Below are 12461 nucleotides of genomic sequence, written 5' to 3'. Positions count from 1 at the left end.
TGATCCTCATTCCGATTCAACCTCGCGAAATGCTGCTTCGACTCAACCCTACGTGCGATGGAATTGTCTCATCGCGTAACTTTCACGCGACGGTCCATCCACCGTCCCGCCCCGATGCAATCCCGGATCCGATACGAGACCGGTCATTTCATTGCGACCCAATCCCATATACATCCGATGCAACATCATTTGCGGAATAACTTCGGATTGATCCTTGCGATCCAATCCCCCCTCCGAAATCATAAAGGCTGCTATATGAAAGAACGTGTAGTTTAAGAGAAAAAACAACACAAAAAGAGGGAAATGAAAAGTAGCAAGAGGTGTTGTTTCATCCAAAGAATCAAGCAATTTGATCCGAAGAAAAAGAGATTTCTACATTCTATTGATTCCGAAGAAAAAGAAAAAAAAGTTTGAAAACGAATTAACCCTTACTTGAAAAAAAAGTTTGAAAACGAAATTAAATTTCAAAGGGAAAAAGCAAAACAACACAAAAAGTTTTAAGAGAAAAAGCAAAACAACTTGAGATCACAAACGGAAAGTCGTTCATTCTTCTGATTTTGTAGAACACCACAGTCCTAATTGACAATCATGAACCCTTACTTGAAAAAAAGGCCAAAAAGAAATTTCACAATAAAGAAAGAGCATTCTATGGCTCGAAGAGCTTGGAGCTTGAAGCTTGTGTAAGCGTGGAAGAGCTTGGAGCGTCAACCTTTGAGCTTTCAAGCTCGCTCGAAGCTGCTTGAAGTTCGAAGTTCAAGGCTTGAAGCGCGAAGCGCGAAGCTCGAAGCTCGAGGCTCGAAGCTCGAGGCTCGAATGTTTTGTAGATACTGAGATTAAATGGATGAAGTTCGAAGGGGTGGGTAATATTGCAAGTATGGCAGAAATCAACTAGTCATAAAAGCTTTCCTTTACCGAAATATTCTGAAGCTTCACTACTAAGACAATATGAAAGCTTAAATTACAATAACAACGATCTACTGGTCAGCAAGAACCCTTCCTAATGCGATCTTCTCAGATGGTGGTCTTGATGATATGTGGCCAACGTGACTGCGTATTGCATCTAGCAGTATGAGACATTGCATGTTGACTTCATGGGCGTTCTTGGAGTTTTTCAGGCGCTCCACTATCACATTCTGCTAAATGGATCATGATTAGCATCAGGAGCACAATATAATCGAAATTGGTACTCACCAGCCAAGAATGCAGGTTGTCCTGATACAACTTTAGAAGAGGTCTTGTTTCGTTCAAAAATGTTGAGATCTCATGCGTCTGGCTCAGTATTTCTCTGATTGATTGAAGATTTAGGTTCAAGGCCTGACTGCTGGTGGACCCAAACGCGTCTGTGATGCGGCTGAATCTGGAACCTTGAGTCAATTTCCTTTCCATAACGTGAAGGTGGTACCTTGCATCCTCGTTGGCTTTGTTCGTGATATGAATTGTATCAAGGATTTTTGTTATAGACCTTGATAGGATACTTAACGAATCACGATGACGGTCGAGGATCCTTTTGGCGCTCTGCATGTCACTGGTAGCTTCCTGACGATTGAACCAGAAGATAAACTGCGTAGTTCATAAGCATCCTGTCAGTCGTTGATATTCTGCTCAAACATCTTGCATTGGCCTTATTCACCTCACGCATGAAGATTTCAAGCTCAGTTTGTCCTTTGCCGTTGAGCTGGCGTGTCATGTCGGAGACCAAATCAATGTTATCCAAAACCTTTGTCAGCAGGCTCACAGTAGCTGATGACTCTGACAAATCCGTGAAAGTCTTCAGGACACCCGATGATTCTCGAAGCGAAAGAAAATCTACAGGTTTGAGAATTGCATGGTTGCTGAGAGACTTCATTGACTCGATGAAGGTGACCGGGGTGTGTTGGATCTTTCGAAGTTCTGTCAAGGCCCGACCTGATTTGATTTGGTCTGTTGCTTCCTTCAGCTGATCAACTTGTGTAGCAAAAGCACTTCTACGAAATCAGGACACATAGTACGCGCAACGGTGAGCTATTTTTAACAGCTAAAACAAACATCTGAGAAGTGATTTACTCTGGAAAAAAATACCAAGCCATTATGAGTGCGATAGCACATGATAGTATATACCGTAATTGCCGAGCGTGACGTGGACGACGAAATACTTCATGATCTGGTGTATGGAGCGGTGGAGGTTTGGTATCGGACACATTGACACTCGCGTTAGTCGACAAGTCCGAACTGGATGCGAGCCAGTCTGGGTTCATGTTTGATGACGATGGATCGTAATTAGGGATTGTGGCCATACTTATGCAGCCAATGCTTCGTACGAATAATAGGATGATTATTGAGACAATTGATATGTATGTACAGTGTTCACTCAAGTCTCGGAAGTCGAAGTGCCGAAGATCAGAATAGTTCGTCATTAAATATGATGGGTCAGGCTACGTTTTTGTGTACTCTACGCATGCTCTGAGTGAGAGCTACTGAGCCTAACGCTCGCGACTTTTTTGCCATTGATGCCTTTCTAGTGCTCAGGATAACACAACTTGATGAGCGCTCGCACACACTTGCGCAGTCAAATACCTGGAAAGAGGTTCCCAGAGAGAGCGCAGTAACCGACTCAGTACTAAGTCAGTTTCGAACTAGGGGTCAGAGTGCGTGTTTACTTGAAAGGTGCGGATTTCGTCTCATTTCAGAGGTTCCAGAAACAGCTGGAATTTTGATACGTAAAGCGAATATCTGGTAACAAAGGATGGCCGAGGGTTCTCACCTACAAAGGATATGCAGAGCACCACTCGAATACTCAGACTCTTGAGGACTCTTTGTCCATCCGTGTCCCAACCTTTTCCCAACGTACTCTACTCGGCACTCCTCGAAAACCTTTACAAACACGCAATAAATCTAATATATCTGCGTAAGCCCAGGATGCGTAGTTGATATCAACCTAATGACTAACCCATAAACTAAATCGCCTTTTACGTTGGCAGGATAATGGTTCGATTATCTTTGTCGGTAAATCTTTTGAATTGGGCTCTATTAGCTCTATTGGCGGTATCGATTCCTGGTATTCCCAACGCTATCCATCGTTACCTCGTAAAGCGTTTCAGTGTCCGTGTTCCAAAGGTGTCGAACTTGTACTGCACGTATATCGGCGGTCCTTATTTTTGCGGACCCAAAGACAGTAATCGCTCGAATAAAGTGGCTTCGCTATCAAACACCGTAACATCGACTGCACGCTCCGCTGGGGATATTTTCGAATCTATCCTTGACCTAGGAAATCCCAACCACGTCCGTCTTTACCAAGACGAAATTCTAGAACTTTCTCAGGCCATTGCTGCCTCAGACATATTGGAGAAGAAGGACCAACTTTCCGAAAGTGTTCAGAGCCTCAGCGAGATGACCAGAGATGTGAGAGACAGGGTTAATCTCTTGAATAGTGCAAGTATATCAGTATTGCGAAAGGTCTTCCAGAAAGTAAGTATGTTCTTTCCTCGCATGCATACAATCGATGCCATCCAAGGGGCAGTCAATAGTCAATCTCCGAACTAATAGTCATCTTCGAGACAAGCTTGAAGTGATCGGGCTTGTTCTGACTTCCATTGCCAGTGGGGACAATGTATATTCGACTACGTCAGCGCAGGTCAGATTGAACGATATGGTCCAAACCATCTCGGACGGGTTTTCCGGGCTGCAAGCGCAGATAGATGCCGCCATTCCTCTGGTCAGACAAGGGTCGAATTTCGCAGCCAACGTTGGTGCTCAATTTGCACAAGAAAACATGCAACTGCGAAAAATCAGGGCTGGTATCCCGTTTTGGCAACGCTTAGTAAACTTCAATACTTGGGGAAGTCAATCGCTCACTCGGAATATTGCAATGAATTCGGAAAGCGCATCAACATTGAGGTCTATTGCAACAAGGCTTGAAGACCTCCGCGCAGCTCTTGTAACCTTTCATGGAAACGCGGAACATTTTCGTGTCAGTGTGTCTACATCTTGCCTAGTTTCTGGAAAAATCTTTAATCACAATTTGTCATCAGTCCGAGATCATAGGTAATCACAATTCATGTCGTGAGCTAGCAATTGAAGACGAATTTCGGGCAATGAGCCAGGTGATTGGTCGCTTCAATCAGCTCACCCAGGCAGCTGGAACCAATTTCAAAGCAAATCGCGCGAATTCGCCGACCCTTTCAGCCTGAAGCGTGCCACGATTTACTACCTGGTGTTGTCAATCTGAGATTTATGCTTCGTTAGCAACCCTCAGAGGACATAGGAGCTCTACTTGCCTAGTCCATGATCCATTTGGCACCATCTTTTTTACCTGTCTTAGTAATTTTACTTTTTTTCCTTGTATAAAGTTTTACATAGTTGGATCCACATCAATCTTCCTGTTGATCATAAATTATCACTCACTCCATCACATCAGAGCTTCGCCAGTGGGGTAAAGAGTGTTATAGCTTTTGTTGTTCTTGACCTCTATTTTCTTTGAAATGCTCGAAATATCTTCTTAGATTGTTAATCACAAAAGAGCGATAACAAGAGCGATAACAAACGGAGAAGTTCGGAATCGAATTTCGAATTTATATTGGGTTACACATGCTCATTCTCATTTCAAATCTCATGACAATAGCCTTGAATTTGGATTCATGATATGTCGAATTACTCTGATTGGGTTATGTATTGATATGTCCTGGTATACATATTGTTTGTTACATCATACGCAATTGTGATCATCATGATTTAATTCAGTCGGTAGACGCTGGGCTCATAACCTCTTGAGCTCTGGAACAGTCAGAGAAAGAGACAAAGGAAAGGTGTGTAAATTTCACGGACTAAATCAGACAAAAAACAGAGAAACAGAAAACAGAGAGAAATCCTACCTGGAACAGTCAGAGAAAGAGACAAAGGAAAGGTGAAGAAGAAGCACCTTTCCTTGACTGCTCCAGTAGGATTTATATAGTGAAACTTTTACATAACGGTTTTCACATGATGTAATATGTTTGTTGAGCACACACTTAGATTCTACGTATCATGGGTTAGTCTCACAGGACTTTTACATAAAGAATTAAAAGTCATGCAGGACTATCCCAACACTCAAAAGGTCCAATTTTCTATTGACCATTGTTCCCGTTTCTTCTTTATCGAAATCAAGCTTATTAATAAGTCGAGTAAGAATACTATCATTTTTACTCGAAACTATCTATAGTGACCGGTATATGAAATTAACCAGCTTGAGCTCTGTTGATCAAATCTTCACCTACGTAGATCATCGTGTGGCCTTTGAGTCATAGTGTTTGATAGCCGCCCACCTCATGGGAGCGCTTTGCACAAAGCAATGGCAATGATAAAAAAGTATATAGGGATTGGTGGAGACAAACACAAGCATAAGGCCAGTAATATATACACATTGAATTCTAACCATCTCAACACCTGCGTAGACCGCTGATATGTTCTGGCATCACCAATAATTTAACTTGGAGTCATATCGACAGCGACTCTCTGGATCAAGCAAAACTTTAGCGGCCGCCGAAATCTGAAGGGAACGGAAATTTTCCAGCATCAGAATGACACGGAAAAGCGGAATGATTCAGATTCAAGCTTGAAATGAAATCACCTGTTGTGCTACCCCAGTGTGACCACCCTTGTCTGGATGAAAATACAACATACACAGTTTCCAACGGCTTTTGATCACTGCGGCATCCGCCGTTCGCGTAAGAGCCAGCTTCTGGTTCGAGGATCAGATCTAGATCAGCATGAATTTCGGGGCAGGAATATCCAGTCGATATGCACTCACCTCGTAAAGCGTCCTTTGCCTTTGTTCTTGGGCTTGATGGCTGCAAGATGTGGGGTCACACTGTTGTTTATTAATGGCACGCCTGTAAAGCTGTGACATCCAAAGATAATTCTTATCAAGAGTGTCAATGTAGAACCGACTTTCAGGATTCCAAACTTGGTTTAGGATTTCTTCGCCCTCCTTCAGTTGGCCAATGTGCAAATACGCCTCAACAAGCAGTAGATGAATTCTTATAATTTGTTCCTTCATTTTTTTATCAATTACCTTTTGCTCTTCTGCTATTCGTTTTCGCCCCCCTTCCAAAAGTGAAATGGCATCGTGTGATTTTTCTTGAGATAAAAAATCCTCCGCATACACACATATCAGATTCAAAAGTTCATTGGTGGTGAATTCATCTTTACGAACGTCTGATTCAGACTCCTTTTGAAAGTAAAAAATTGAAATTCACTTGTTAGTTATCTGACGCAAGAGCGCATTACCAAAGAAAACATCCACCGACATAGTTCGCATGAGAGTGAGAGATGCTCTGTAACCTATCTTCAACTTCGAAATACAAATGGGATAGTTCCAGATAGTTTGGATGTGTGGAAGGTATGGCTAGGCTTGAATCTGGGCGCCAAGCTTGTTGGAGAGTTTCGAAGGCCGCTTGCGGGCGCTTCAGCTTCAAGTAGCATCGTGTAAGATTGAAACACGAAAGAATCCATCCCGTATGGGGGCCTCTATTGGTCGCACCATGTTTGCTCTCACATCTTGACATTTCGTCGGCATACAAATTTAGGAGTTGCTGATATGTTTGAACAGAGTCTGCATACATTCCTTTAGAGTCGGCGAATTCAGCTGCATCCATGAGTTGATTGATGTGGTCCTGATCCTGTAAGGATGGGTCAGGCGGATTTCGGTGAGACTTGGAAGACGAAAAGGTATCAAAGAGATGCGAAAATTAGTGGGAGCAGTTACGAGGTTCAAAGATATCACTAACTCACCATTCTTCCCGCTTTACTGCATTTGATCGGGCGGTAGACTTGGGTTGTTGCTTCGCTTGATTCGGTGTCCGGTAAACACATCGATATGATCTCTTTGGACGGGACGACGAGGGGGCTTCGCTTGCTTCGATTCGTAATAAGCGCTTGTGGGATGTCTTCGAACGCAATGGTATACTCATTTCAAACATGCCAGTTCTACTAAATTTTACGATGCGGGCTGAATGGTTTTGGTGTATGCGTAGTCTACAGGCCACAAATGTGATAGGAAGATACATATCTACAAGGAACAAGATCTTATATAGAGATGTGAGTGAACCAGGTGGAGTGAACTATGGATACTCACTTCGTTCATCTGAGCTGACGATTCAGTTCCATTCAGGCCTCCTCGAAGGAGGCGCTGAGTCACGCGATTGACGGAGATCACTTCATCACAGGTTGCGTAGCTTCAATTGATACTGAACACATTTAGCCCACACACTCTCACTCAGGTGCTTGCTCAACAGCTTTACGCCTTGGTTTGCCTACCCATTTTGACTCCTTCTCAGGGATCACGAACCTGGTCTTGGCCTCGGTCATTACAGACCCAGCTTGTTGGATTATAAAGCTGTGAGCGTTGATGCTCAAATCCAAAGCTGTACTGAGCTTAGCTCAGCCACCGCGGTAACAAGGGATGTGATCGCGGCACATCTACCACTTATCTGCTGAGCTGCGCGTACGCAAAGGCGCCCCTTTCGAATTTTCTCACATATTGTATCATTTGGCTGCTCAACCGAGTTGCCAATGTCATATATATATATATATATATATCCTCGATAGTAAAACGTATCGACCATCACTCTTCATTTGACAATCATACTTATCGGCCATCACTCTTCGACATCTGAGATATCTGCTCATTGGCGGTGTATTTTACAAAACCAACTTGCTGGCAAATATCCCGTCATCGCTCTAAATCGTTCGCCTCACAAAAGCAAACTATATAAAAGTTTAAGATTTCAATCGTGATGTCAACTTCGGAAATGCGTCACAAAATGCCGCCGCCCGAGAAGGGCAATCCCCACAGTTTTGGTCGTAGGGCCGGGTTCCGAGTGAGAGCAGCTGTTGATCAACTTTCGCGACATGCCCCCGCGATGCATGTTCTCTTATTAATACTCCTGTCCATAAGTCAGTACAATTTGTTTGCTTGGTCTTTGTATACGTCTTGAAGGCTGATTCGACACATATTTTCCAGCAACATGTGGGCGGACACACTTTCTTGAACAACGGTTAAAAAAAGTCGAGGGGGACCTCTTCGACATGCGAGTACAGCTGGTTCAACCTTGCACCAGCCTCTCGGCTTCATGGGAGGGTCTCAAATACAAGCAACGAGGCACATTCAATGATCCAGACGCGGTAAACATAGCAGAGAGTCTCCATCCCTCTATCATCTCGCCAGCATTTGTGAAGAAAAATCTTCATCACGTAGATGAAGGAGCTGCAGATACCAGGTTCGAAGACGTACACGCGGGAACGGATGGTGTTCAGGTTTGGCCGGAAGATCTCATAGGCGATGTCGAGAAAGGACTCCAAACAACCACGCAAGAAGATCCTAACCAAGTGCAAACCGGGTTACGAACAAGCTATATGGCGCGAGAAGCTTTCAAACAGTGTATCAAGGATCGGGACGGTCCCAGAGATTTTGCTTTTATGCACACCGGCGGCTACGTGATTCAATCCTTGACTTCAAAGTCTTATATTGCCTCTAAGAGTTGGCGAAGGCATCTGCCTTGGTCGAAAACGTCACGCTCATCCAAGTACACGAACACGAAGACACCCGGAACTGCACTGAGTGGCGATGGTTCAGCTGGAAACTGTTGGGCTTTCGTTGGATCAGTAGGGCAGCTTGGGATAGGGCTCAGTAGTACCATTGATATTACAGCCTTGTCGATTGAGCACATTGGAGCGCAATTAGCACAGAATGACATCACATCTGCACCTAGAGAGTTCGAACTTTGGGGGGTGAGTGATGACGGGGATGCAGTAGCCAGCACGACTCCGTTGTTCCAAGGGGTATACAATATCTCCAGCCCCAGTTCAACCTTACAAACATTCGAACTCAACAAATCACATAAGTTCGCCTACAGCAAGGTGCTGTTTAGAGTCACCTCAAACCATGGGAACCCGGGGTTTACTTGCATTTATCGGGTGAGGATACACGGCCAGTCAATTTTGTGAAATCATAAATGTAGTTCCTTTTCTTTCTTCTAGCTTTACCTTGTCAATACTTTTCTTTCAATGATACGTACCACAACCTAGTTTGTAAAGCTGTGCACTCTTTGTTAAGATGAACTCCGTAAAAAGTAACAAAGTCCGTGAAAGGGATGCGCGAAAATAAGAATATTCCAGCCATTCGAAATGAAACCTGCGCAGGGTTCCTGCTGTAGGAAGAGCAGTTTGACTACGTAGGGGCACATCTTTTCTGAGGGAATTTCAAGCGAGCTTTGTATAACGATTTGCCTTTGAAGAAACAACACGTGTCGTCTCCTACCTTTTCTCTTAATTTGAGTTTACGTCAGTATTCTGCAATCTAGCAAATGGATTCTGCTCTCACTTGCCAAGTCATCATGTGTTAGGTTCTGCTTAGTCGACTCGATACGTCAAGTCTTGGAAAATACAGAGATCGGAGTTGGAGAAGAATTAGGAATATTTGGTTCTTTGGTATTGAAGTCATTCAACCAAGTTACGTTGGCAAACCGTCAACAACGACAAGGGGAATTTGTGCTTCACAGTCCGCACAAAACCCAAAAGCTACCTTTCAATTTTTCGAACCGATCTGCTTTATCCAGTTCTGCCACTGCTCCGCGCCCTCTAGAATCAGATCGACTCACCCGAAACGTTTTGATCCGAGGCTGCTCCACACAAATCCTGTTGAACATATATCACACCAACTAATGGCGACGCGTAAAGGAGGCAACAACATCGCTTACAAGTGCCCTCATCTTCCTACGTGTTTTGATCCCACCAGCAAAGGAAAACGGTGCCAAGATTGCAACGCTTTGAACCTGACCGGTGTTCGAAAACACACTCTCAACACCAGGCGTCACAATTTTTGCAGCCCTGGATGCCCTGTCTACAAATGTCAGTTTCGCCAAACAGGAAAGGTCGTTTTCACCCATACTGATGATGTGAATCATAAATAGTAACCGATCTCAGTCATGTTAAATTTGCAAGAAAAAGATCCCCAGGCCAAATCGATCTACCTGTCCAATCGACTTCGACTCCAATTCCTTCATCCGAGCGGTCTTCTTCACCCTCCCCGCTTGCAAGAAAGACTTCACGCGACCAAAGGCAAAGCTCATGCGAGACGGAATCACCATCCGAGAACCACAGTAGAGCCGGGTCTAGTTTTCGACAGCGCTCTGTCCGTAACACTTCTACATGTACTCTTATCCAAGATGAATTACCCTGTACAGGTGCAATGCTCAAAAAGCCAGATAAGGTCACCTTTCTAGACTCGCATCATGACTCGTCAAAATACTCTTGCTCTGCCCGCGAAACCAGTCAACATTCCGACACTGCTCTCCCGAGCACTTCTACACGTACCACCTTCAAAAAGCACGTCATCAGCGAAGCATCACCCGGGGTTCCAAGTCTGCATCATGACCAGTTAAACAAAGTCACGGCTCGCAGTATGGAACCAGATTCGAACCGCCTACCGGTGTTCAGCAATGCTCAAAACTTGAAGGTGACAAACATGGCGGTGAGCGAACTCTCAACGCGGGATCCTGTCCTTCCAATCACATATTCTCGTTATGGTGAATCTTTCCGCCTTGATTGGAAGCTTGGAGTACTTTTAGTTGCATTCTTGTTCAATCTTTTCTGGTTTATCAAGGCATGTTTTGATGACTGAAAGGAGGAGGATCTAGATGTGTAGCGTCAAAGACAGTGTAGAATTGTACTTGGTCTGTTTGTTTGGTAAGCTTGTCGTACACATAGTTCTTTGTTGTTTGTGCTGTCTGTCACTTCACTTAAAAAGTCGATGTTTTTTTGACTCTACTTATAAATATATGGGCGGGTCCTATATTGATTGCTTCAACCAACATAATTGTATATTCAACTAAGTTCTCTTGTACCAAGACGTGCATCTTTTGTGTCCTTTAAAAATCTTTGTCATCATTTTGCAGATCACATATCGTTCATCCAAATCGGAAAATCCATTCGTCTCGAATCCAAAAAATTCAAAGGCTTTATTGTCACTATTAGTACTGTCCACAGACTCTTCGGGAGAGTTTGATGTGCAGTGGTACCTCTGATATCCTCTTTTCAAGCCTGGGCTCTTTTTTTTGCTCCCGTCCATCTTTCCCAAGAGAGCTCTCATGTGCCATTGGGCACCTGAGCCATCGAACTCGAATGAAAGAGCGAAGTTAGTTATAGCTCAGGTTGAAGACTAAAGTCATCATTTGATGTGACTACTTAAATTCGAACTTGAAGAAGTTCAAGTTCAAATCTTGAATTCGAAGTCAAAATGTTGAAGCTCATATCTTGAATTCGAACTGCTCGAAATGGGAGGTTCGACCTCGGATATTTGAGGTTCAGTGGAACCTGAAGATCTTCTCCCGACCTCTGATTTCCCCGCCGAATCCCGCGATGACCATAATGGCTTCATGATGATATTATACACCCAACTCGAACGTTTTACAAAAAGACTGCCATCAATGACGGTGACCCAAACTTACGTTAAGAAGGGGGAACATCAAAGCATTATAAGGAATTCATCTTTTTGAATCGACTTTGGACATCAAAGTATAAAGTTTTTAACGAGGTACAGTGTGTTGATGCTGGTTCGCGGACACTGCGTATAGAATGGGGAGCTTGAGGTTGATGATCTGAGCGCACATGAATAATACTGACACTATATAGGGATGTAGCTCTCTTACCTTGTATTGTACCTCTTTCATCTATCAGCCTGTGGAAGACGTTTTGTTTGCTATGTTTCCCAAGAGTGCTTGTCGATTTTTCCTCCGTAATCTTCAGACATGAAATGCATAGATGAGATTTGTTCCTGAATTGGGAAGCTTTGGTTAACATACCGGGGATCCATCGTAACCGCCACGTATGAGTCGACGTGGGGGTTACGGTTTGGGCTTCTGTTTTTCAGAAGTATATATACGTATTACGCTCGAATCACGCTGTGCAAATCTATCTCAAATGATCTCAGACTCTTGATATGATGGAACGTTACGCGCGTTCAAGCAAATCTTTTGTTGACTTGCATCTTCGAATGAGGGGCGGTGACACGGTGATAGACCTCTATTATTATTTTCCAAGAGGGCACCAATTATCGTTGGAGAGTGGACGTAGCCGCGTCAGAAGCACGTGTTACGCCCCTGCGTAACACGCAGTGTCAGATTTGACTAAACGCGCGTAGCGTTCCATTTTACGCTGGATTCACAGTATGTACTTTTGTTGATCCCATCGCATTCGTCGGGCTTGCTATGTAATCTACGTCTTCTTTCACAGTACATAGAAAATTGGCAATCCCTTCAGCATCAGACACCACAAACCGTCTTACAGCCCGGGTGGACTGATCTTCTGTCTTACGCTCGAATCACAAATTACAATACGTACACTGCCTTGCAAAATCTCGATTAATTTGACGGACTTATTCGGCACTATAGCGACTGAATCAAAAGCCACAACTCTTTGTGAATCCCAAGGGTACCCATTAAACGGTGCAA

General features: G+C 43.8%; 3 protein-coding genes across 3 annotated transcripts; 2 read left to right on the top strand and 1 right to left on the bottom strand.

The window, feature by feature from the left end:
* Positions 1 to 3478: 3478 nt before the first annotated feature.
* Positions 3479 to 4166, top strand: MELLADRAFT_110401 (uncharacterized protein; the record flags this gene model as incomplete). The annotated part of the gene is made up of 2 exons (XM_007414624.1): positions 3479 to 3946; positions 3972 to 4166. 2 exons carry the CDS (start codon positions 3479 to 3481, stop codon positions 4164 to 4166), a joined length of 663 nt encoding a protein of 220 aa, XP_007414686.1.
* A 1023-nt stretch (positions 4167 to 5189) lies between these two features.
* On the bottom strand, positions 5190 to 7320 carry MELLADRAFT_66548 (uncharacterized protein; the record flags this gene model as incomplete). The annotated part of the gene is made up of 7 exons (XM_007414511.1): positions 5190 to 5224; positions 5635 to 5692; positions 5762 to 6181; positions 6261 to 6632; positions 6745 to 6918; positions 7088 to 7187; positions 7301 to 7320. 7 exons carry the CDS (start codon positions 7318 to 7320, stop codon positions 5190 to 5192), a joined length of 1179 nt encoding a protein of 392 aa, XP_007414573.1.
* A 428-nt stretch (positions 7321 to 7748) lies between these two features.
* On the top strand, positions 7749 to 8958 carry MELLADRAFT_91615 (uncharacterized protein; the record flags this gene model as incomplete). The annotated part of the gene is made up of 2 exons (XM_007414625.1): positions 7749 to 7908; positions 7976 to 8958. 2 exons carry the CDS (start codon positions 7749 to 7751, stop codon positions 8956 to 8958), a joined length of 1143 nt encoding a protein of 380 aa, XP_007414687.1.
* Between the last annotated feature and the right edge of the window lie 3503 nt (positions 8959 to 12461).

This window comes from Melampsora larici-populina (genome assembly GCF_000204055.1).
Source record: "Melampsora larici-populina 98AG31 unplaced genomic scaffold MELLAscaffold_44, whole genome shotgun sequence".
Lineage (NCBI taxonomy): Eukaryota > Fungi > Basidiomycota > Pucciniomycetes > Pucciniales > Melampsoraceae > Melampsora > Melampsora laricis-populina.
The sequence above is the reverse complement of the archived record's forward strand: the minus strand, read 5'-3'. Positions and strand labels throughout refer to the sequence as shown.